The sequence below is a fragment of the Balaenoptera physalus genome (assembly GCF_965194825.1).
Source record: "Balaenoptera physalus genome assembly, chromosome: 1".
Taxonomy (NCBI): domain Eukaryota; kingdom Metazoa; phylum Chordata; class Mammalia; order Artiodactyla; family Balaenopteridae; genus Balaenoptera; species Balaenoptera physalus.
In genome coordinates, this window is record NC_138882.1 from 37302443 (window position 1) to 37328234 (window position 25792).

General features: G+C 46.1%; 1 protein-coding gene across 4 annotated transcripts; it reads right to left on the reverse strand.

The window, feature by feature from the left end:
* Positions 1 to 1333: 1333 nt before the first annotated feature.
* On the reverse strand, positions 1334 to 23834 carry CD34 (CD34 molecule). Of its 4 annotated transcripts, none has more exons than XM_082450495.1 (8): positions 23658 to 23834; positions 13814 to 13996; positions 12934 to 13187; positions 11831 to 11911; positions 4275 to 4425; positions 3988 to 4040; positions 3503 to 3667; positions 1334 to 1474 (listed from the first exon to the last, which is right to left on the reverse strand). In XM_082450495.1, exons 1-8 carry the CDS (start codon positions 23734 to 23736, stop codon positions 1445 to 1447), a joined length of 996 nt encoding a protein of 331 aa, XP_082306621.1. In that variant the 5' UTR covers positions 23737 to 23834; the 3' UTR covers positions 1334 to 1444. The 4 variants fall into 4 exon arrangements, with proteins under 4 accessions (XP_082306621.1, XP_082306622.1, XP_082306620.1 ...); XM_082450496.1 differs by having other exon boundaries at positions 1334 to 2952; XM_082450494.1 differs by having other exon boundaries at positions 1334 to 2799; positions 11831 to 11907; positions 12930 to 13187; positions 23658 to 23833.
* Positions 23835 to 25792: the final 1958 nt, after the last annotated feature.

Genomic DNA, 25792 nt, shown 5'->3' on the forward strand with positions numbered 1-25792 from the left:
GTGGAGCCATTGCCACACCAGGATGCTCAAACCAAAGGTGGGAAAGTTTGATTTTCTACAAAGCAATGAGTCCTTCAGGGCAAGCTGTCCAGCATCAAAAAGAACCAGTCGCCACCCTACCCTACCCGCTAAAGACACACACACACACACACACACACACACACACACACACACACACACACACACACACACACACACACACACAACCCTCGCTTCCTCCCAAAGCCTACACACTCTGACAAACTCTGGGCAATATACTATTACAGGTTGCTGGGCCTGAGGCTGAAGGCGTTTCAAAGACCCAGCTGCCTTTTCTCCTCCTCCCTTGTTTCCTGGGAGTCTGTACCCTGTACCACCAGCCTGACCTGGCCAGACTCTCCTCCCGTCCCTCTCACGGCCGGATGTGTGACCAGACAGAGGCCAACCTGACTTCTCCTTCTGATTACCATCTTCCCTTTCTCCAACCCGCAGCCATCACCTTCTAGGGAAACCTCAAGATTTCCTCCCTTTGCCTCCCCTGAGTCCTGGGGAGGAACCTCTGGTTAGAGCAGTTGGAGAAAAGAAAGGGGGAAATGGGTGTAGGGCTGCTGAGGGAAAAGGTCTGGTTTTGGCCAGATAAGAATCGAAGGATCCTTTGTTTGGCCCCAACTGCTGCCACCACTGTTGACACACTTAGGAGTGTTTCCTGAAGCTCCTGATTGTCCAACAGCTCTCCCTCCCCCACTTCCTATGGTAGGGGCTGGGGGTGGGGCGTCTGGGCTCTGGGGGTAGGGGGGCTTACAGATGGTTTTGCAGTTAGGCTGCTGTCTTAATGCAGAGGTGGAAAGCATCCCATCCAGCAGTTGGCAGCCAGATCTCTAGAGAGAAGTTCCCATACTCTCCTTCATTGTTCTGCCCCCAGCTGGGGATGGGGATAGTGTGACTATAATAGAGGGTGCACAGGCCCTGGCTCCTTCTCTTTGTTTGGCATCTTTTGCATATGGTGATCAAAATGTGCCTCTATCTCAGAAAGGTGTTCATGAAGGGTACAGCTCCTAAGTCCTCAGCACCCTCCATCCTGAAGACCCCGCTGCATTCTGCCTGCTTTTCTTTCCACGACTAGAAACATCAGCTTCCGTGAGAGCATCCCTGTCTCCCCCCAGAGAGGGGAGTAGTTAGTAGGCTTAGACAACAAGCAGAATCCTGGTTGGTACCTGTGTCCCCTGAGCTGGTCCCACCTCTTCCCTGGCTAGCCCCTCCCTACCGGGTCCCTGCGTAGTCTGGCCAGCTCTCATGGGGAGACCGCTGCTCTGGTCTTCAGGCACACCCGGCTGGGACAGAACCACAGAACAGATATGTTTCAGTATCACTTTAATTACAGTATTTACACACACCATTTTTTATTCAGGAAAAAAAAAAAAATCCACCCCATCTTCCTATCTCTGGAAAGTTCTATTTCCAACTGTCATTGAAACCAAGATCCCTTTTCACCCCTCTGGAAAAAAACAGAAACAAAAACAGGACCTGGGTCACTCACGGAAAAGGTGGCTGGTGGTGAGGGTCCTCTGGAGATGTGCTGGGGCCCTGACCACATGGTTTGCAGAGCAGTAAAAGGATTAAGGGTTGGGAAGGCAGAGACAGAAAGGAAGTCTGCTGGGAGGCTGAGGCCACAGCTCAACCCAGGAGTCAGGGAGAGGAGGGAGGAAGCCGTTGAGACAGAGGTTAAGGTCAGAACCTAGCCTCAGCGCAAGAGTCTTCCTCAGAAGCACACAGGTCAAGAGGCACGGCTCAGAGATCTGGTCCCACGGTCCTGTCCACTCTGAGCCACAGGGAGAAACAGCACCCCAAGCAGAAGCTCTGCGTGGCCCCGCAGAGATGAGGGCCAAGCTATGTGCCCTCACCCATTTGTGCCCATGTGTGTGCCCATTTATGAACATGTGTGTCCATGCACCCCAAACACACAGACACAGGACATTGTTCTAAAACTTGGGGGGGGGAGGGGGGCGGGGCCTGTGGAGCTCAGGGAACTTGGAGAGCAAGAGGGGAGCTGGTGATGGAATCCACAGTGCCTTAGAGGGGGAATGAGGGAGATGGTTTAAGACAACATGATTTTCTGTCTATATCATTACAAAGGAGCAGGTGAAAGGGGCTGCTTTTGGTTTCCCTAAAGTAGAGAAAGAAAATATAACGAAGAAAGAGTAAAAGGCAAAGTCTCCTGGGAGGAAATTAGAGCCCAGAAAAGCCTGTGCTTTCCCCTGGGAGTTCCTATAATGAGGCAGAGAGGAGGGGGAGGGAAGGGGACCCTGTGTGGAAGCTGCAAGACCATCAACCCCCCCAGGGAGTTTCTCTGCACCTTGGCTTTCCCTATCACACCTTTACACAGAGCAGCCCAGAGGCTGGGTGCAGGGAGCTGAATGTGGAAAGGGCAGGAGCTACCTGTCTCTCCCCAAGGTGGCGAGAACCCCTTGGCCTGGAACAGGGCAGGGTCCCAGGAACGGCCTCCTAGGGGGTGTGCAGTGGGAAAGGGTGGAGGGTGAGGGAGGCTCCTCCAGCAGGGAGACAGCACATGCTCAGGTGCAGGGAGGGGCTCCTTCCCCAGACTTTGCCCAGTCTCGCCCCGCCCGCTCGCCCCCGTCACAGTTCGGTATCAGCCACCACGTGTTGTCTCGCTGAATGGCCGTTTCTGGAGGTGGCCTGGCCGGTGCCGTTCTCCTGAGCCCCTTGATTCACACTGGCCTTTCCCTGAGCCTCAGGGGAGGCCCCAGGGCCTGAGCTATAGCCCTGGCCTCCACCGTTCTCCGTGTAATAAGGGTCTTCGCCCTAGATGGTGTATAAATAAAGGAGCATTATCTCGTAAGCAGGGCAGCAGGAAGGGGGATGGGAGGAAGAGGAAGGAAGTAGGAGGGGAAGATGGAGGTTGCAGCTGCATGTGCAGACTCCTGTCTTCCTGAAGAGCGATCAGGGTTCCAGCTCCTAGAGGAGAAAGGACAGAGGAGAGGCACCACACCGTGCCACGGCAGTTCAAGAGCCAGCTCCCGCCAGAAACTAGGCAGTCCCCAGGGTGCAATAACCTCCCCAGAGGAATTAAAGGGCCAGAGGCCAAAAGTCAAACCCTGGCCTTGTCCTCTGTCATGCAGAACACGTCAAGAGTACATTTTCCTTCCATGTGTACCCTTATGAGCCACTTGGTGCCCGTGGGCTTTTAACATGCTTGCAAATAAGTGGCTGATTTAGCAGCCTGTTCTGGTTTGTACCCAGCTAAACTATCCCAGGGAAAATAATAAATAGATGACACGAACCACCTGCTACCACAGGGACCAGGGCCCCAGTCAGTGCCCCCTCCCCAATCTGCTATATATTGTTTTGACTTGTCCATGGATACAGTAATGTGCATACATGCATATTCCCGTGTGAGGGCACAGAAGTGCCTTTTCTGGTATTTCTCCTCCCCCACCATGACATTCATGGACCTCCCCAGGAGACCTAGCTTCCCATTTTCTTTGCCCTGGACCCTAGAACTGACCAGCCTTTCTCCTGTGGGGCTCCAACTGCGGCGGTTCATCAGGAAATAGCCCGTGGTGCCCAAGACAGCCAGCAGGATCCCCGAGGTGACCAGTGCAATCAAGGTCTTTCGGGAATAGCTCTGGTGGCTCCCGACATCTTGTTCAGTGAAGCCTTGGATGCCCAGCTTGAAGAGAAGAGACAGAAAAGAGAGCCTGTCATTTGTGGAACATGGGTTCTAGACAAGGGGCCCAGTCCATGCTAGACCCTGTATGTGACTCAACAGTGAATAAACCCAAGAAGACATGGACCTCAGGGATTTTCTAAACAGGACTTAAGACTGGAATCTCTTAATTAGGCTGCACTGTAAAATTTTGTTTCAAACATAGAAGGGAAAGGACTATTGGAGAAGGGTGGAGAGGTAGGAAGGGCAGGTCTGGAGAAGATAATTACTTTCTCCCCTGCTCCAGTGAATTCCCCTGAGACCCCTCATCTCAGAGAGCTTACCTCTTTCAGGTCAGACTGGTGCTTTTTCAGAAGTTGGAGCTTGCTGGAAAGTTCTAGAATTAGAAACAGAGGTTGTTGGATCTAGAAGCTGGAACAGCTCATTCTGTACTATTCTAGAAGATGCTCTGATGGTGAGGGTATATCTCAGGAGGGTCTTTCCCAAAGTCAGCATAGCCCTGCTCCCTAGCACCTGTGCTCTCTGAGTGAAGATGCCTGATTTCTACCCAGGATTCCTCTAACCTCAGCCCCTCTCCCTCCCTAGACTTCAAGACAGATGTGCCCCTTACCTGTTCTGTTGGCCAAGACCAGCAGCAGGCAGTGAGGCCTCACCTCAGACTGGGCCAGGAGCAAGGAGCACACCCCTGCCCTGGCCTCAGCCTGCTCCTTCCCACATAGGACTCGGGTCAGTTCCTCCCCATTGTCCTTCTTAAACTCCTCCTGGGACGACAGAGAAAAATGGTGAGAAGGAGATGAGGTTACTAGTATACTCTGAACTGCATCCGGAGTCTCAGGCAATAATTCTGATTAAAGTCACACTATTACCCTGAAAACAAGAAGAATCCTTTTTTTCTAAAATTCCAACTGAAGAAAAAAATCTTGCAAACTTCTTATGTGCAAAAACACAATAAGATAAAAACTCCAAAATCTTCCAGGACCAAAAGGTGGTCTTAGGTGGCACTGCAAGATGCCAGAGAATGAATTTAGGAAACATCATCTTACTGAAGGATTGCCCATGTAAACATATACTATTCAAATTAAATTCAAAAGAAATTACCAATAACAGAAAATATTAATAATGCAATACTAATGAAGAGAAAATCCTCTGTTTCAAGGTTACAATAGCCCCAAATATTGAAGGAAAAGCTAAGGGAGGTGAGGAATAGAGAACAAATTTATGACTATAGACGCAATGGGATCCTGGGTCCCTTCCCTCTTACTCTCCAAGGGGTCTCACAAAGAGCACGGCTCAAACTCAAGTGGTGTTCTTGTCTAGTCTTCCATTCCCCTTTCCCATTAGAAACATGGAATCCAGTTTTACATGAGGGTGACAGATTGCTCCAGGTTGCTGACATAGGACTCAGGCACTCAGACTCAGAAGACAAACTCTGATTATTCTTCAACAGTTGAGTCCCAGAAAAGGGATGAATTGGAATCACTGACTGTGTCCCTCCAGCACCCTGTGCTCAGACCTCCAGGATTTATTCCAATAGCCTTCTAAAGGGAGTGGCCTCCCCTGCACAGAAAAGGAATTAAAACCAAGACTTTCTCCTCTGTCCAGATGGCAGATGGCAGGGGAGGAAATGCCTGAACGGCTCTGACAGCTTTCCTGTTAGGGGAAAACTGCTGTGGCGTGTGAGGGGCATCAGAACTGAGCCTCCGTGGAGAAGAAAGCTTCCTGTTTGTGGAGCAGGACTGTTCCTTAGGGCAAGGCCAGAGGGCCCTCCCAGCTTGGAAAGCAGCCTGGGTATTTTCCTACTGCTATGGCCCAAGGCAGGAAAACCCAGGCTCCTTTGCTCCTGCACAAGACAAGGTCAAGATTGGCCTCACGTCCAGCTTTCTCCTGCCAGCTGGAATTCAAGGCTTTGGGGAGGCCAGAGAGCAGGGCTACCTAACCTCCAGATCACAGAGAGAAGAATCCAACGGTAGCCTCAGAAGGTCCCCAAGAGCCAAGGTTACAGAGAAATGAATTCTCAGGCCACGGCTGCTTCCCCCTCAGGAAAAGGATAGATGATGCAGGTGTCCAAGGAAGTCCTTGGATAGAGGCTCTTCACAACAGCATTTGCTGTGGGGAGTCTGGGCACCACATTTGATGTGATCAGCAGTCTTCTTCCTCTCTGGGCTCATGTCCCTTTGGAGAGCCTTGCCTTGCCTCTCCGTGAGCACCTCACCCTCCCCAGCACCGCGCCTTCTGGATGAGGAGGAGGGAACCTCCTGCCTGGATGATTCTGGGCTTCTGAAGTGTCTCTGGTTGAAAAGTGTCTTGTTACTGAGAGAGGCAGAGGGACAGGGCTCCTGCATAATCTAAACAAGCCGAACAAGGCGGCACCTCCTCAGTCTGCTGAGTCCTAGGAAGCTATTCCTCAACCAGATTCAGCTGTTCTGACAGTGATCAGGATCCGAATATGAGACACTGTGTGAAACCCTCTGCGCGTGTGTCAGGTATGGGGGCGGGGGGTCAGGGGGGACAGGTGTGGCAATGAATTCCACATGGTCAGAGCTCTCACTGTATATGCATGGCCATGAAGATAAACGATGCTTCCTATGTCTCAGGCCCTCCTTTAAGTGCTTTATGCATGGTGACTCATTTAGGCCTCACACAACCCTACGAGATGGATACTATTATTCTCCCCATTTTATAGATGAAGAAACTGAGGCACAAAGAGACTAAGAGGTAACAGAGCTAGTTACATGGTAAGAACCCTAAGAAAGGCACAGACAACTGCTATGGACATTCAAAGGAGGGTGAGCATACATCTGGTGTGGGGTTATCAGAAGCATCCTGAAATAGGTCTTGAAGAATGGGTAGCATGTATGCAGGAGAAGCTGGCAGGAAAGGGCCTTGGGAGTGGGGGTAGCACTACGAGGAAGCCCAGGAGTGTGTGAGCCTGCGACCTTCACAACCCTGGTTGCAATGAAGAACATGGCTTTCCCCCTTGGATTCCCATCCTTCAAGACTCAATTCCATCTCATCTCCTCAGTGAAGCCAGTCCTATCTTCCATTAGACTGGGTATCAGCCCCTGTTCTGCTGTTAACTAGATTCTTTGCAAGTCATGCAACTCATCTGAGTGTCAGGCTCCTCAGCTGAAGACTCAGTAGGGGTGGTGACTGAAGAGCTGCTGTATGAAGAGTGCCTGGCAAGGTGCTTGGAACCAAATGGGCACTGGATAAATGGCAGCTGTTACTATTACTATTAATAATAGCAATACCTCATAGACTATACTGTCCACACTTCGATGTTTAATCACATTCTGCCTTACTGCTACTGTCATTTCTCTGTGACTAGACTATAAGACTTCTTAGTGGGGGGAGTGGGTGTACATTACATAATTTTGAACCCGGACTGCACGAAGCATAACACTAAACAAACAAGAACTCAGTGAATTGTTGTTCGTCTTAACATCCCAAGTGGTTTGGCTTCTACACAGGGTCCCTCCACCCCTTGTTTAGTTTCTTGGACTCAATTCAAGGGAATTGAGTGGCCAGCCTCCCTCCCACTCTGGAATCCAACAGCATCAGTGAATTGTGTTTGGGCCTGGAGAGGAGCAGGTGGATCCTGAACAAAGCACAATGCTCCTCCGGATGCTTGAAATAAACATCCTCCCCCAAGGGAGGCTGTGGGCAGACATCATGGGAGAGTGGGCAGGAGGAAGCCACAGCCTCACCATTTTGCTCATGAGAATCAGATTGGTGGACCCCTCACTACATCTGCTTGCACATGTTACTTTGTAAAAATAATAATCATAATAAAACCACCTAACCTTTCTAGAGTAGCATTCTCAAACTTTGCAAAGACTCTTAACATGTTAAAGAAGCACATTAAGTATTGGAGCTGGGAGAGAGAGGGACAGGTATTTTTCTAAATGAACGTTAAGATATTTCCCAATGTTAAGATTCTAGGCTAAATCGCCTCTCTCTCTGTCCCTCCCACCCTCTCTTTCAATAAATTTATTGACTGTGGTGTGAGTTTGACAATGCAGCTAAAACACCTATTTTCATATAGAGACTGGAGTAATTAAAGGACCTGTTACAAGTCACACAAGTGGGCAGCTGACCAAAAGTTAGGCTGTCCCAGATCTCAGGCTCTTTCCAGAAGACACACTGTCTTCATCAGTCCTCCGTCTGTAAGTTATTTTTTCTGCATGGAAACTGACCTTTAGTGTTGGGGCAGAGGGCAAGGAAGGCGAGAACTGGGGATATTATCTGGAGGCCGGAGGCAGCCTGCCTCCAATGAAGTAAATGTGACAGAACAAGGGTGATGTGAGCTAGCGGAGAAAATACAACTTCTGCATATAAACATATGTGTTTCTGAAGAAAGGTAGTTCTGAAAAACAAACTGGAGGGCAAAGGACTTGAATAGAGATTTCTCCAAAGAAGATATACAAATGGTTAGTGAGCACATGAAAGGATGCTCAACATCATTAATCGTTAGGAAATGCCAATCAAACACACGTCATGCCCATTAAGATGGCTACTATCAAAAAAGCAGAAAATAACAAGTATTGGTGAGCATGTGGAGAAACTGGAACTCTTGTGCCCTGTTGCTGGGAAAATAATATGGTGTAGCTATTGTGGAAAACAGTATGGTGATTCCTCAGTATTTTAAAAATAGAGCTACCATATGATTCAGCAATTCCATTTCTGGGTATATACCCAAAAGAAATGAAATAAGAGTGTTGAAGAGATATTTGAACAGAGCAGCATTATTAACAATAATAATGTTATTGCTCATAGCAGCATTATTACCAATAGCCAAAAGGTGGAAGCAACCCAAGTGTCCATAGGTGAATGAATGGATAAACAAAATGGGGTATGAACATACAATGGAATATTACTCAGCCTTAAAAAAGAAGAAAATTCTGACACATGCTACCACATGGATGAACCTTGAGGACATTAGGCTAAGTGATATAAGGCAGTCACAAAAAGATAAATACTATATGATTTTACTCATATGAGGTACCTAGAGCAGTCAAATTCATAGAGACAGAAAGTAGAATCATGGTTTCCAGGGGCTGGGAGCAGGGGGGAATGGGGAGTTGTTTAATGGGTGGAGAGTTTCAGTTCTGGAAGATGAAAAGAGTTCTGAAGATTGATTGTACAACAATGTGAATGTACTTAACACTACTGAACTGTACACTTAAAATGGTAAATTTTTATATTATGTGTATTTTACCACCATTAAAATGATTCCTTGGTAGATTCCCCTGGACCAATAGCTATAGCATAAGAGAATAAAGTAATCTCACAGTTTGGAAATTATGTGGGAAACCACAACCACAAAAACTAAATTAACCTGATATTGCAGTGGAGAGAATGAAAGTCAGATATAGGGTGGCACGTTCTGCTAATGAAGATTCTGAGATGTGTTAACAGGTGCTTGACAAGAGTGTGGGATTACCTTCCCCCCCTCTGGCTGAAATAGGTGATTTCTGCCTAGAGGTGACGGATGAGGAGCAAAAGGAGAGTAGTCGGGATAGAAATGTCTACAGAATGCATGTACAGAAGACAGGCCTAAATAATCCCCATAGCAAGAGCTAACAGGTTGGATACTCACTATGTACCAGTGCAAAATGAGTGTCTGGATAGCTGAGAACAATGCATGCATACTTCTGTTATGGGAATATACTAGATGGAAGAGCATGACAACATTACATAAGTACTCAAGGATGTGATGTTAGAGGAACCCATGTCTTTCATGATTCTCATTAGGCCTGAGTTTCCCTCGATTAGAACCAGTGTGGTAAGGCTCTCTGACACCAAAGGTACAAATGCAACCTAAGGAAAATTAGAAGACACTACACCACTTTGGAACAGATTGATTATCAGACAAGCATGCAGTAGGACTCAAGGAAAAGGTATCTGGGACACAATCAGGAGCTGTGGCCAAAAATTCTGGAACAAGGATTGCTGACTGAGGAAAATTACCTTGGGAGGCAATGCTCCTTGGGGGCTGGGGAAGAGGAACCCTCAGGAAGACAGGGGTATCAACAGTGGTGGAAGAAAAAGGAAAACAATAGCACTACACAGGTGCTGCCATAGAGTTGATTCATCATGGGCAGTGCAGAAGCCTTCTTTAGGATATTGGAGGAATTGCTATCTTTTCACATCCCTACTTGCAGATCCTCTCCAAATTGAGTAGAGTGCAGACCTTAGCTGTGGCACAGAATAGAGTAGACAGTAAAGACCTCAGAGAGAAAGAGACTGCAGCACAGAAAGAGGAGTTATTTCTGGAGTAGCACTAAGTTTCTGGCACTTGTCTTGTACAATGACCCTCGTTAAATGTGAACTTTGAAGAGCAGCGGACAGACATTTAGAATGAATCCTCTGCAGTTAGCTCTAAATCATTCGTACAAAGAATTAGCATTCTGGCACAGACCACTGTGATACACAAGAAAATAAGTGCTCAACCAAGATGATAAAAAAAGAAAGAGAGAGAGAAGATGGTCATTTTTCTTGGCTATAATTAGCAAAGTGTTGGGCAAAAATTTTTTTTAAATGACTAGAGTTGAAAATCAGCGTCAGAAACACACAGAATGTTACTTGTACGTTGTATATTCATGCTTAACTGTTTTGCAGATTGCACTTAGTTATTCCATTGTGTGAACCTATGTCTTCAAAATTTGTGTTGTTTTTTAAAATTGTAAGTTAAATAATTTTCTTAGGTATTATTTTAAAAGACCTGTGAGTCACAATGACCCAACTGATAATCATGAATACGATACCAATAGTCAGAGTGGACAAAATAAGTAACTTAATGCCCTCCACAGACTACGGTATTTGCTCAGGCTCTTTCCAATCTATGAATGTCACACATCATATATATGGTTCCCTTAAATGGATTCCCACCTTGTAAGAAAACGTTTTTTTTTTTTCTATGAGTAAATACCATTCTTCCTGTCATCTTATCCTTCATCCAGGAAATTGTTACTGTCAGGAAATTGGATTTACTAAAACAAAGCAAGGAGGTCTGCTATCATCATTAAAAATTAACACCATGCTGTACAGTTTACCAATGCAATAAGACATGAAACTGAAAGAAGAGGCATAACTACTAAAAAGAAGGAGAAAAGCAACATATTATGAGAAATAACACAATAGCTTATGTTAAAAATGAAAAATAATCAGTTAAAAAGCTCCTGGAATTAATAAACAAGTTAAAGAAAATGACTAGACCCAAGATATTAAAAACTCAATGAACTTTCCAATCTACCAGAAAAATCAACTGGAATATATCATGGAAAATCTATATTATAAATAAACCTTAAGAAATCCATAAAACCTAAGGAAAAAAACATTTTAAAAACTAAAAAAAGAAGATACTGAACAATACCAAAGAAAACCAGAAAAAAATAGAGGGATTTTAGAGCAGTTCCAATTAAAATTTTAATGGTTTTGTGGTTTTTTTTGAATCTTGAATAGGTGTTTCTAAAGTTTTTCTAAAAGAATAGATGAAAAATGCCTTACATTTTTATAGTGTAATAAGCAAAAACCTGCTTGGCTGGATATTAAAAGTGCTGTAATATAAAAGTATAATAATTTAAAACAGGCAAAAAAAAAAAAGACAAACTAAACAAATAAAATCTCTGAAGAATATGCCCTAGGATATATAAAAACTTAATACAAACTAAAGGAAGCATTCCAATCAATAAAGGAGAGGATCATGCAATAAATAATGCTAGGGGAAATGGTTATATGGAGAATGCAGCATTTACAGCAAAAAAATTCTTTGTATATTAAAGAGTTATATGAAAATAATAATAAATAAATTGATATTTTAGGTGACTAGTTTATATTTCATGAAGAACTTTCTTAATATAAAAGCAAACTTAAATCTGACTATATATATATGTGTATATATATATACACATATATATATATATATATAAAATGTACGATAGAGGAGGGAAAACGTAAATTTAAATAAAATTGTCTTTGCCTTCTTTGTCCACCAGATGGGGCCTCTCATTCCTTAAATCCAAAGCTCAGTATTCAAAGTAGCCTGTCCATGTTAAACTCCCCCCACCCCCTCCCAAGTCAGTTAGTCCAAGACTTGCCTTCAGGACATTCAGAAGGAATTTTGGGAAGAGAGGGGCCGGTAAGGAATTGGGGGCTTTGACTTACACAGCTGGAGGTCTCATTTAGCTCCAGGCAGATACCTTGGGTCAATTTCACTTCTTTGACTCTGGAACATTTTATTTCTCCCTGTATTAAAACAAAAACGAAGTAAATAAGCCAGCATCTTTGCCCCTCATTTCTTCCCCACCTCTTTTCTGGTTTGATTTCTGTGAGATACTTTTTAAAGAGGCTTTAAAGAAAGGAAATTTAAACATTTTGTTAGGAGACTAGAAATGTATGTCATGTTCTTCTTTTACCTCACTTCCTAACCCGTCAGATAATCAAAACTTTTGTTACTAGCCTGGGCTTGCAGGCAAGCAGCTATTTGTGACCTTGGTAAACATTAGCTTGGATGGCGCAGAAATGGAAGAGGGGAGGATCTTTTCCCCTTTGAGCTGTTTTCCCTCCAGTGAATTACACACTTGCAGGGAAACAGATCATGAGGTGGCCAGGCAGATCCTGGTGACACTCATTTTCCTCCTGGTCCCTTAGGACTTTCTATTCTGGCTCCTTTAAAAACAGAAATCAGGCAGGTCCCCCATGCCTGCCCACAGGCTCCATGCCCTCACATTTTCTACTCTTTCTGCTGAAAGCTGTTGATAGCCACAGGCCCCAAGGCTGAGAAAGGCAGGTTGAGCTCAACATCCCTGGTCTGCCTAGTTCCTCACTGCCTCTCTACTCCTGGCATACCACCAAACCCTCTTGCATACAGGAAATGGTATTTGCCTTAAACATTTTGGGAAAAGCAGCGCCATTAAGTAGAAGATGGTTTCCAAATATGTCCAAAGGTGAGTGGTACCCTAGTCAAAGATTAGACCAAGAGGTACTGGAAAGAACCACAGAGAATTAGATGGATTTCTGAGAATCCTCTTTACTCTTTACTTCCTAGAAATATAGTACCCACGGCACAGATCAGCCTTGCTACCCAACTCTACCCCTCTCCTCCCTTTTCTATCCCTTCCAGCAATATTTATGCTGCACATTTTTCATGCTAACTCCTATATGACCCAAATTCATTGGTTGGGATAAGCAGAGGTTAAGGGGAAGAGAGAGCTTGCATACATATGAAGTGAGGGGGCAATCTGTCATTTTCGGCCTGATTCACCCACCTTGATGGTACTTGGGATAGGAGAAAATGATGTATAGGGGTTAGTAGGAGATGTCACAGGGCTGGTACTATTGTATGGGGAATCTGAAATATTTCCAGGTAACATGCTGGGCTGCAAGGTCATCTCTGAAGTTGTAAAGTTGATGGGGGTAGAAGACACTGTGGTGGCTAAAGAGGTCTGTGACTGGACAGAAGAGTTCATGGTTCCAGGGACTGGGGTGATTCCAGAGGTAGATGTGAAATTGACTGTAGGCTCTGGAATTGACCAAAACAGAAGTGTGAATATATGCACATTGGCATAAACACACACACACACATACACAAACACATCTCAGTTCATTGACATAGGCACGGACTTCAACCCAGAAAAGGGAATTTGGGGAGTTAAGAGTTACTTCATGTCTTAACCCTTACCAACTCATTTCCAGCCAGCTGTTGGAACGATAGCTATAATCATAGAATGTATTAGAGATGCCCTCAGGACTCTGAAACTGAACTGGAAACTGGTCCACCCTAGAGATGTCAAAGACCCCCAATTTGAGCCTGTACACAGTCTGCTTCACTTAGAAGAGATCAGAGATCTCTACAGAGTCCTCATCAGATCCTTATTTTATCACTAAGCTGAACTCAAACAGTACAAGGAGCGTTACAAATCAGGATCAGCAGCCAAGGTGCTGACTTGAGAAAGCTGTCACTACAGGAAGAACTGTCTAGCACTTACTTCAGGGTACCCTAAGCACGATACTCAAGCCACTATTAAAAGTGGCTTGTATGTTTCCATCTGTGGTGGGAAATAGAGGGTGGGGGTATTTGCAAATATCCTAATGCTTTACCCAAGTGTCAGCAGCATCCTTCTGGGGCCTGAGACAAACACTCTTTACCTGAGATGGCTGCTGTGCTCCCATTGCTGTCCTGAGAGACAGCGTAGAGGCTGATGTTTCCAAAAGTACTTGATACTGTGCTTTCCTGGTTGGGTATAGTTGTAGGGACAGTTGAAGATATTCCTGGGGTAGATGACTTTGTGGCAGTAGTAGTCAAGCTCTCTGTATTTGTGAACCCAGAGGCTACAGAGAAACAAAGAAGAAATATCAGAACCCAAATCATCCTGGAGCCTCATGGCATCACCTGATTCAATTTCTTGACTTTAGGTAGAATCCATCTAGAACATCCCCTGCCACCCCTGGCAACAGAGCAGAACAAGGATATCCTCCTGGACATGTGACTAATTTCTCATTAGATTTTTCCTAAGGAAAGAGAGAAGGAAAAGTTTGCATGCACCAAGCATCTAGTATAGTATTATTTATAGGAGGGAAAAGTTGCAAGCAACTAAATGAATTACAATAGGATAGATGTTATATGCACTTAACATACCATAATCATTGCAAATAAAAAAATGCAAAAACTATAGCAGCATGAGAATATGAGGCAATGCTCATAACATGCTAAGTAAAATATTAAAATTTCAAATTACACCTGAATAAATATTGCCAAGATCTAAAACGTGGGAAAAGATGTGCCTCTATTTCCTTTTTAATGTATCCTTCTCTTCAGCCAATGTATTAACTCTTGGAATAATCACCAGATTGACACTGTCTCTATGTAATCCTTTAAAAATATTCTATCATCCCTAGATTCCCCCATTCCCCAAATCCTTTCATTCTTTCCTTTTATTGAGGAACTGCAGCTAGCAACCCCAAGATTTCTTTTGGGAAGCTCCGACCTAGGAATCTAGCTGATGGACTAGAGAGCATAAGGCTTGGTTTCTCAACAAACGTCCTGGGAACAGAGAGCTTAGTCCTGGCTCTGTCAATAACTCGGTAATTTAATGTGTGTGTGTCTCAGTTTACTAATTTTTAAAGTGAGGGTCTTTCCTTACAGGGATTATTGGGAAAATCAATGAGATAACAAATGTTACGTTGCTATAGTATAACGTTCCTGGAACTAGTTATTCTCTGAAAATTTTCCTGCAGGTTCTTACCCTTCCATGTTTCCTGTGGTACCCAGCAGTACCACCCTTAGACCCAGGAAGGAGAAGCTACCTGTCTGGACCCTGCACTTTAGAGCCTACACTCTGTTCCTCTTCCTGCCCTCCCTGTCCCCAAGCTACGAGGAATCCATGGGGCCAACAGAGGTGTACCCTCTCTTCTGGATCACGTGTTGGGACCAGAAGTCCTAGAACTTCTTGCCCCAATGGATCTTTGCTCACTTGAGGACCTGCATGGGCCTCTTCTCTCAGTCCATCCCTCCAAGGGTGAACTGCAGCACCAGGGTGTGTGCCTCCAAGGCCCAAGGGTGGCCAATGGGTGGCTGTTTGCAGGGAGAAGGGTTAGAGCTTAAGATCTAACCCCACCTTGTAGGTGGGGTGTCCCTTGCCTTCATGCAAGATCCCTTACAGTATGGACCAGAGCCATGAGTAAGAAGAAGAGAAGAGGGTAGGCAAGGGCCTAGGACCACCTCTTCCTGCTAAGCCACATTGTGGCATTGAACTCCGAGGCTCTGAGAGTCCTAAATTCAAATCTGGCCTTCCAGGTGGCCATGAAGGTAAGTTTTTCAAGGTAAGAGGATAGAAGATATTTTATTTACCATATGGTTGGCCTGATTTATAACTTTGAAGTATTTAAACATATAATATGTGGGCCTCCATTGTATTCTTAGCTTGAGCCCTGTAAATATTAGGGGTAGACTTGGTATTCAGAGCTCATACCCGGCAGTAGCATCCTCAAGGAAAGGCAACTGAGGGTCCCAGGCCACCCTAAAGCTTGTCTCTAACTTTTCTGATTGAAATCTAGGCCTGTATTTTACAGAAGTTTCTGGGTAATTAGCAGCGCAAAATGACACCTCTTCTTTTCCTGAGCATCAAGGTGGAAGTTAGGCATTAGTTTCAAGGCAATGAACCTGAGGCCAAAAGTTTCCCCTAAAGGTGGTGGCAAGTCTCACTCTCCCTCATCTGCCTCTCTTTCCAGCCTGCTGCAGGTAGGCTGATACTCATGGTGAGTACAAAACTCACATCTCAAAATTATAGGGCAAGTGAGCAGGAGGAACAAGTGATATTACTATCTCCGTTTTAGAGATAAGAACCTGGATCACCAGAGTTTTGGCCAAGAGGGAAGGCCATCATTCATGCAGGGCAAGGAGCAATGGGGCCACTGAGGTTTAGCTGACTCTTGAGTAGAAGTAGCAAGAGGGTCAGGGGGTCCAAACTGCTAAGGATCGGATGCATCTTCCATATTTTGGAGAGAAAAGTATGGGCTCCTGTCTGGCTGGGATAGGGGGCAGTAGCGGGTGGGGAGTGGATTTATCAAAATAAAATAGATGGGGAAGCAGATCCAGTCTTCTTTTGTCCTTAAATAAGTCCCTCTCAGCAATCTGACCCTAAGGTATGAGTTCAGTGCAGGGGGCAGGTGGTGGGAACATTTGGACACTGAATTGAAGGACCATCCTCTCAAGGTACCATTCCAAGTCACCACTGGAACTCCCCCTTGACATCACTCTTCCTGCCCACCCTTTTTTCTTCTTCCCACCAATACATCAATTCTTGGGAATTCCATCTGGCCCAACCTGGCCCAGCCCTCTTCTCTCCCCAGAGAAAGCTGGGCCTGGCTGAGGTGATGTCATGCTTTTGAACCCCCTCTCCCAGGGCCTCCTTCACCCAGACAAACAGTTTTGAACTTTTCCAGATGTGAAGAGAGACCTGCTGCTAGCTCTGAGGACAGACATGCCTGTTCCAGATGAGTGAAGCAATCCTGGACCCAGGCCAGCTACTGAGCCACTAGGGTCAGGCTCCCGGCTGTGGCTGCCCCCTCCCACCCACCCCTCAGCCAAGAACTGAGGAACAGGTTGCAGGATCTGTCTGGAAATGGAAAGGGAACCCCAATCTCAGATTTATGTCCCTGAGCCCAGGGTGAGTGGGGAAGCCTCTGAGACCCTAGAGAAACAGGACAAAGAGGGAAGGCAGAAAGGCAAGGCTGAGCAATGGGGTACATATGAGCTGGTGTAGGGCAAGGGGACACCTTGGCAGAGCCCTGGGGGCCAATCCTGACCTACACTGCAGCACAGAGGCTGTCAGTAGAGACTGGAGTCTCTTGTTTTCACAGTCTCTAGGGCTCCCTTTCTCGTGCTCCCTTGAAGAGATGGGTCTTGGAGGAATGACATTTATAAGAATCAAGACTGACCACAGATTTGTTCTTATCCTATATTCCCCCTCACACCCATGGCATTAAACCATCCAATGCTGATCTTTCTTTATCTGAGCTTCTTATCCCTGATTCTGTATGGAAGTCATAGCAGCCTACCAGCCAGATCCAAGAGACAATCGATGAAACCTCTACCCCATTCCACTCTAGACTGGAAGAACAGCCCTTACCCCCAACCCAACAGAGCACTGTACTACAATTTAAATTTGAATGAAAGGCTATCTTCTGTTGTTTACTTCTCACTCCGTCTTTATTAACTGTGTCTCCCTAAGTACCCTATTTGCCCCTACCTACCCTACTTGATCTCAACCCATGAACCTGGGACAAAAGGAGACAAGGTATCAGGAAGTTAGCAAGATGAGGATTCCAAGAAGCCAAATAGAGGTCACAAAATTCATTTTGTAAAAGTCACGCATTTAACTTACAGGTACTTATTTCAGAGGCAATTATTCTCGTTTTACACATAATTCTAACAAACTTGTTTATCTGATAACCTAGCTAAAGCTAAAAATTAGAAAGAGAAGCAAACAATAAGGAGAAGCAAATAATAAGGAGAAGCAACAGTTGAAAATGAATAAGCAGCAATAAATGAAAAACAGACATGAGTATCAAAAACCACACTAGTCTGGAACCATTTATGGTAGGAGTAAATGAAAATATACACCTTCATAGGCATTAACAATGCCACTGAGTTGCACCATAACCGAATTATTTTCATGATACATCTGAGTCTGAAGGTTAGAGCCCTTTTTTTCCTGATACACTAAGAAAGCAGAAATATATGTAATATGTTTTTAAAAGATTTCTACCTACAATTAGTAAATTAAAGATTCTTTTAGTCTTTAAAGGGGGTTTACAAATCCTCAGAGATCCAGAAAGTTCTGCTACCTAAATTACTAAATTCCTATACTTTAGGAGAAGGTTTTTCCCCCTATATTTGGTCTTGTTTTTCACAGACCCTCTGAGTTTTAGTTTTTGCTGGTGCTGTTTTCTTATCTCCTAGCCAGTCAGCACCGTTCTGTCCATCCTTTCAAATTCTAGCACCTGGCCCAAGAGGAGTTTCTTGGAGGAGATCCTGGGTATCTTAGATGCAGTACTAGGAAGAAGGAACAAGCTGGCCTCTGCTGGGAGCCCACAGCCTGCGTTGATGGTTGATGAGAAGACAGGGGAGCCTCAAAACAAAGAGCTCGGGCTCTGTAATTGGACCTTGTTGAAAGGCTCCTCTACCAAGTTCTAGCTGCATGGCCTCGGGAAGCTTCTTCACCTCTCTATACCTCACCTGTAAAATGGAGATAAAAATAGTCCCTACCTCCTTGTTGTTCGGAGGAATAAAGGAGGTGGGGGGTGTAAAGCAGTTGCCTGTCTGGTAAATGCTCAAGAAACAGTGGTTATCTTTAGGACAGGTCCCTTTTTTCCTGCCTCTCAGAGACCTTAAGACACATATCTCCATGACTTATCTGGCACAAGATCATATATGCTGTTTCCTGAGTATAGGTCTTGTCACCTCGGTTACATCATAGGTTTCCTGAGTGTTGGAATCATCTCTCATACTTGTCTGTATTACTCAGGACACTGAGCACAATCCTCTGAGTTCACAATAAGCACTTGGGTTGAATGGCAACTGCATCAGGAGTGTTCACACTGACCACCTCTATGTAGAACCGTGTCACTCAATGCTATATTTTAAGAGGGAATTTATTTAATTAAGGGAGTGCCCATGAGAGGACAACTAGAATTAGGAAAGTTCTAGAAACCAAGTCATATGGTTGAGGGCTTAGTGCTATTTCATCTGGATCAAGGGTTGGCAAGTATAGCTGGTGGACCAAATCCAACCCATGGGCTGTGTGTTGTTTGGCCAGTGAGCTAAGAATGGCTTCTACATGTTTAAAGTGTTGTAAAATAAAACAAAGTAGAGTATGCATCAGAGGCCACATATGGACTCCAGAGCCTAAAATATTTACTATCTGGCCCTTTACAGAAAAAATTTGCTGATTTTTGATACAGAAAGGAAGAATTTGGGGAGAGAGAATAAGTACCTTTCTTCAAGATTCATTTCACTCATTCATTCATTCTTATTTTCCCGAAGCGCCACCAAACTCAGCACTGTGCAGAGCACAAGCTGAGAGAAGATACCCTTCTACTTCTAGGTGTTGGTGTCACTAGAATTTAAATAAATCCCTGTCCCCAAGGAGCTTATAATCTAGTGGAGCAGACGAGAAAGGTTGTTAAGGATTGTCATGAAGAAAGATCAGATTAATTCTGTGAGAGTTTAAGGAATAGAATTGCAGTTAATGATTAGAAGCTATATAAAGGCTAATTTCACTGCAGTACAAAAAAAAGCTAATAATCATGGGATTTTTTTTTTTTTTTTTTAATAGAATGAACTACTCTGGGAGATAGTGAGCCACCCATCTTTCCTGGGAGCATTCAGGAAGCATCCCTGCTATGGGTCTCGGTGGGTTTGGGTCATGTTGGACTAGATCAAAGAACTGGGCTGATGCCTTCCTACACTGCAGAGGCTAAGCTGAGGTGTGAGCATAAAAAAGTGTCTGTGGCCTGAGTGTTCCCAGGGGACTGAGACTCCCCTTTAATATTCAAATAGCATGTCTTGGCCGCCATCCACTTCCTGTGGAACCCCAATATCTCGAGCTTTCCCTGGGGGCCTACGTTTCTCCCAGTCACCTCTTTCTCCATTTTCCTAATTGCCACCGACCCCTGTTTCACAGCTCTGTGCCTCTTTGTCCTCAGGCTGCAGGAGTTCTCATTCTACACTACTGCACCATGGGCTTGCCAAACACCCATTCCTTTACTCACCCCCACCCCACCCCAGAGCACCACTAACAGTGTTACAAGGCCAGTGCATGTTTACTGAAGGTTTGAGATCATGGAGGGAGATTACAGCACAGCCCAGAAGAGACAAAGGCATAATCTTGAAACCCTAGGCTAGACATTCCTATGCTTAACAGCTGGGCCACACCATAAGGAATTTTCCCAGCCAGGTCTTTTCCACCCTCCACTTACTACTGTTCCCTACTGCTCCGAGCACCTCCCCTCCTCTCTCTATGCTCTCCTGGCCTCTGGAGTCCTTTACCCTTTTGTCTCTAGGGCCCATCAAATACAAAGTTCTACTTTATTTTATCATGCTCAGCAATTCAGCGTCCTGTCTGCCACTGCACATCAAAGGTTTGTCCAGGGGTCTAGGTTTTTTCACCCAAAGACTCATTAAGGCATTTTCTTAAATAATGGAGCTGGCTACCTAGAGATGCTGCTCTGCTAAGAAGGTATCAGTGGTGGGTTCTTTGGGGTTTTTTTCCTCTTAAACCAGGAGCAAACTTCCCAATGAAGCCAGAGGCTTTTTCCTTTGTATTCCAAAGGGAAGTGATTCATTTCAGTGGGCTCCAGAGTGTAGGTCCTAGGAAGTACACCCTGGTATACATCCCTATTCATTTGTATCGCATTCTCCCAAGATGCATGCGTCTTTCTCCTTAGCAAAGTCTAGGGCTCTTGGGACTAAAAATCGTAGATACTGTGTTTTTATTTCTTAGCTGAGGAAGGAAGAGAATGTTCTCATTAGGGAAGTCAAAGCCCAGAAAAATATGGAAATTCTGCCCTGGCGACTCCAAGCATTTTCTTTTGGAGGGTGTGTTTTATTCTTTTTCCACACCTTCACATTTTCAGTTCCCCACACTCGGGGCCATTTAGTGACATCCAGCAAAGTCAATGGGAGAAGGAGGCCCAGGCACCCTAAGGGTGGAACTGGGTAACCATCCAGCTCTGAAAGTAAGCCCAGGCCCTCCTGCCCAGGATCTAAAGGAAATCAGGCAGTGAGACGGTAAGAAGTGGAATTTGTTGCTCCTTTTGATTTGTTTTTGTAAGACTCTGAGCCTGAGTTTATCTGTTGCAGTTTGGCACTTCTTGCTCTGAGCTTTTGGAGACAAAGACTCACAGAAGGAAGGAGATGAGAACTAGTGAATGAACAGGCCCAGGAGGTGGAGCCAAAGGGATAAGAAAAAGATGCCCAGGCTCGTTTTATCAGTCAAACAGGAATGTTGCCGAAGATTTGCATTTGCAAAGGCTATGCCAGCTGGGCTGGCCCTACAAGGGGGAGAACTGGGGACCACGGAATTAGTCAGAGGTCCCAAGGCTGCTCCTTCTTGGTCGCCATGTGGCAGAGAGTCAAAGGGTGGAGTCCTCTCCCCTCCGGAAAATATCTGATAAAATTCTTTTCCCTTTTCTTTTTTCCCCTCTTACACGTAGCCCCAGACAGGATATGGGTGTGGGGTCAGCAGACACGAAGGACCCAAAGGAAGAAGAGGAATGTGAAGGGGTGGGACTTGTTAGGGAAAGAGGAAGGATAGCCTTGGAGGGCTTGGAGGAAACAGATACCCTGGGCCTGACAAATGGGGTTCCCTGATTACCTGAAAGATTTCTCTTTCCAGCTGGTGGTGTGGCAGTGCTACCTGGTGGCCTCTCAACGCCCACCCTGACTCTGGTCACCACCCAGAGCCACCCCATCTCCAACAGAGAAAGTCCACTTTTGGTTGGCTGCTGTACCCAAGCCCAGGCCAAGTTCTCACAGGGACAGAAAAAAGACCTTCCCAGAACAAAGCTCTTTGTCAGGGTCAGTGAGGAGAAAACCAGAGAACCCTCTTCTGCCCTAAAGTTCACAGTAACAATAGCACAGAATTTCTGCAATGCTCCTTTGTTAGCATTTCAAGGTAGAGTCACTCACTCATTCCAGTCACCCCACAACATAATAGAAAATGACTCCTACTATTAAATAAAAACAAACCGTAGAAAGCTCTTGGGGAATGCATAAAGCTACACACTGGCCTTAGCAGTCTGGCAAGATTGAGCATAGGGACCCAGGCCCCACCGCTCATCCCCGAAGCGGAGACACTGAAATTCTCAGCATATCTGCCCAAGGTTTTGCAGAGGTTAAATCGCTCTCCCCATCCCCACTGCTGCAGGCCAAGGCGAGACTGAGACTGGCCAGCTGAGGAAATAAGAAAAGGGTGGGCCTCACTCGGCCCAGGACCAGGTCATCATGAGCTGTGAAGCCAAAGGAGAGTGGAGCATCGGATAGGAATCTGAGCCGCTGGTCAACTCACCCCATTGTGAGGTGCAGCCAGCCCCCAGGGCAGTTCCTCATTCTAGGGCTTCAATGGACACCTTAGTGACAGTTTTTTCCCTGCCCCGAAGGGCATGTCTGGGGCTGCCAAACAGGTCAACCCAGAGCCTAACTTAGAGCTTTCTCCAGTCTGGAGTCTCTCTCCAACTGGGTGGACCCAAAGGAGGACAGCAGAGGAGACTGAGAGCAAAGAGGCCTAGCTGGCTGGCCCAGGTCCCTCTGGGGGGCCGTGGTGGGTGGCCTTTAGGATGCAATAAGAGTAGGGAATTGGGAGCCCTAGAGGCCTGGAAGCAGAATCTTGAGCCAAAGGGAGAATAACTTACAATGTTTAAATCCTTCTAAGTGCGATGAGATGAGATGGAGAGAATGTTATCCCCAAATGAAAGCAATTATGAATGAATATTGAGTGCCTACTAATTTTTCTTTTTAACCAAAGTGAGAGCAAGAGCTTAAGAAGTCAGGGTGGACGTGGATAAGCAAAGGAGTGTCCACCAGTCTGCTGATCTGTCCACTAGTTTTAGAACTTGGAGAAGAAGGGCAGGGGAAGAAAACTCCAAAATGTAACAAGTTTGAGTTTGTGCCAGGGTGAGGGGCTTCATGGGGAGAGGAAGGCAGGGCACAGAACAAACTCCATCTACCCCGTGCCTTCTCTCCAGTGGAATGGAGAAGAAGGTGTCAGAAGACGGAGTGTAACTTAGCTTTCCGATCTTAAATGCAAGAATATTTTCACGGACTGTTCTTCATTCCAAACTCCCCATGTCACCTAACTCAGCCTGCCTCCTGGGCCTCTGGACCTCGGACCTGGGGCCTCATCCCAGGTTGGCTTCGCTCCGGTTCCTTGAATGTCCAATTCTGGCTCCCCCTGTCCTAGTGGTCGGTGGGCACCAACGCTCTCTTGCCAGGAACCGCTCTCTTCCCAGGAACCGGCTCAGGCCGCAGCTTTCTGAATCAACCATCAGTCACGAAACTTTCCTGCTTCTCTCCTCCCCTCTCTCCTGGTTCTGGCTCCAACTCTGCACTCTGCACGTTTGGCAACGCGAAAGGACACTGGCATCTTCAAAGAGCTTTACTTTAGAGACAACTCGAGAGAGCCTCATTGACTCTGGGAAGCCTCCGGCGCGCCCTCCGGTTTACACCTGGGCTAGTTCACGCTCACAGTGTGGTCGCCTTCCCGGCGCGTCCAACCCCCACCCATTCCCAGCGGAGGCACCAGTCCCCATGGGGCTCGGTTCAAGCGTCCCCGGTCCCACCAAACCAGGAGCAGCCGTGGGCGTGGGGGCGTGGGGTGGGGCAGGGGTCCCTTCGCTCCGCCTAACTCGGCTCTGCGCGCTCTGCCTCCGGGAGAGCGTCGACCCTCCCCGCCACCAAGTCGGCCGGGCCGGGCGCGCGGCCCATACTCACGCAGCAAACTCAGCAAGCAGAGTGCGGTCCAGCCCCGCGGCATCCCGCGCCCCGCGCGCGCGCCCCTGCGGACGAGCATCCTTCCCGCGCCGCTCCCGAAGAGATGCACAGAGCCCGAGACTGCTTGGCCAGGCCCGGACGCGCAGCTCCCGCCCCTCCGCCCGAACGTGGGGTGGGCGAAACTTGCTTTTTCCCCTCCCCTCCCTTTTTAATCCTGGCACGGCCAACCCCTCTCCTTGGCTGCCACTAACGTGAGCTTCCCGCTTGGTCCCAAAGGCGGAGGACGTTAGGAGGGAGGCTGGGGTTGCCGCTGTCGAGGCCAAAAAAGGTTTTGTGAGGGCCCCAGACGTCTTGTTCAACTTTATATAGAGGCCCCATCTTCTTAAAGCTCGACTTCACTTAACTTTAACCCCTTTGTGTCAACCTTGCCGGTGCCCAGGGCAGGGAGCAAGTTTCCTCTGATTTTTTTTTTTCCATTTCCTTTCCTTTTTGTTTTTCTTTACGTTTTAAGCTGAGAACAATCTTGCAGATGAAATCTACCAGTAAGGACCTGAGTTTACAAGTGTGAGCATTTTGCTAATCAGGTAAAATTTAGCACCTGTCAAATCTGAGGCATTTAGTGATACTCTACCAGAGACTATGCTATGTGTTAATGATGCAGAAAGCCTGAGCAGGACATATAAATGACAGTAATTATTCACTTTCTTTTCATTATTTTTCTTACAAGATCTATTTATTTTAATTTGGAGGGTTATTTCCTGTGACTGTCCCTATTTTCCCACATAGTTTTATCCTAACTGTCACCATCATCATGAAGACAAAGGACTCGCCCTAGCACCTGGGATGCCTTCTCTCCAGTCCTAGGGCTGAGACTCTAGGGGCTTCATCCTGCTCTCTTATCAGAAAAAAAGACTTCCCCTGGCTCCACCCTCTTCTACCTAATTGATCCTGGAGCTGTGTATTCCTCGCGAGTTGTTCTGGATGTTGGTAAACTGAATTACAGAAACTTTGAACTGGGCAGTCAGCCTAGTCAAGGACTGGATTGAAGAGATGGATACTGGAAGAAAGAGGAGCCAGGAGGAGCAGATGACGGCACCGGGAGGGGGTAAGAGAAGGCACAGTCTTGGAGACTATGCCCTGAGTTCCTGAGTGGGATCACATGATTACAAATACCCAGTCCAGTCTCTTCCATGATGTCTGCTCCACAGAGCCGAAAGGGAGAGAGAGGAAAGCCCAGCACTGCTCTTTTCTGATTTACTTCTCTGCAGAACCCCTAGCATTATGAAAGTAGAAGGGTGTCCAGGTCTAAAAGCAACCCGAAACTCCCATTCTGATCATGTTGCCTAACTTTCCTTTACAGAGGAAACAAAGCCTTTCATCACATGATGAAACCAAAGGCTTCTGATGCAGATTTGGTAGAACATGGTGGTATGGTATGTATCTGTTTCAAAGTGCAAATGGTGATTCAGATCTGACCACACTGTGATCTCAAGGGCCTGCAGATGGGGACAGAAAGGGTTACAATATACATTTTTAAAATCAGGCTTTTGTCCTTGGAACTCCCAATGAACAGAGAAAAAGAGTTGCCCTCCACCGACCCCCAGCTCTCTCAGCTCCGGGAGCTGGATCTGCTTTACCCTCAATGAGAGGTTGTGAACAAAATGTGGGGTTGAAAACCCCGTATGAAAACCAATTTGGCCCTCTCGGCTCTTCCTTCATTCTCAGTAAATTCTTCTGGTTACTTCAAATGCCCTTTGTCTGCCCTAGCTGGAGCAAGAACTTGTCCCTAGCACCTGAATTTCTTAACTAGCTTTGGGGGCAGAGGAGACAATGATCCTATGAAACAGAGCTTCTCAAAGCATGGTCTACACAGAATCAAGGGTAAGGTCTGGGAATCTGTGCTTTTAATAGGCACTCTCTTCTATACACGCTAAAGTTGAAGAAGCCCTGGTATAGAACAAAGACAGGTTAGGTACAAAGTGGATGGCAGACTTCAGGGAGGGAAATAGGAGTAGGAGGCACTGGAGGCTGACAAATCACTTCCTCTGGGAAACCAGAGCTGTTCTTCTCTGGACTACAAGACTATGGATGACACCAGAACCATGACACTAGGTGATAACTGACCACTCTTTCTA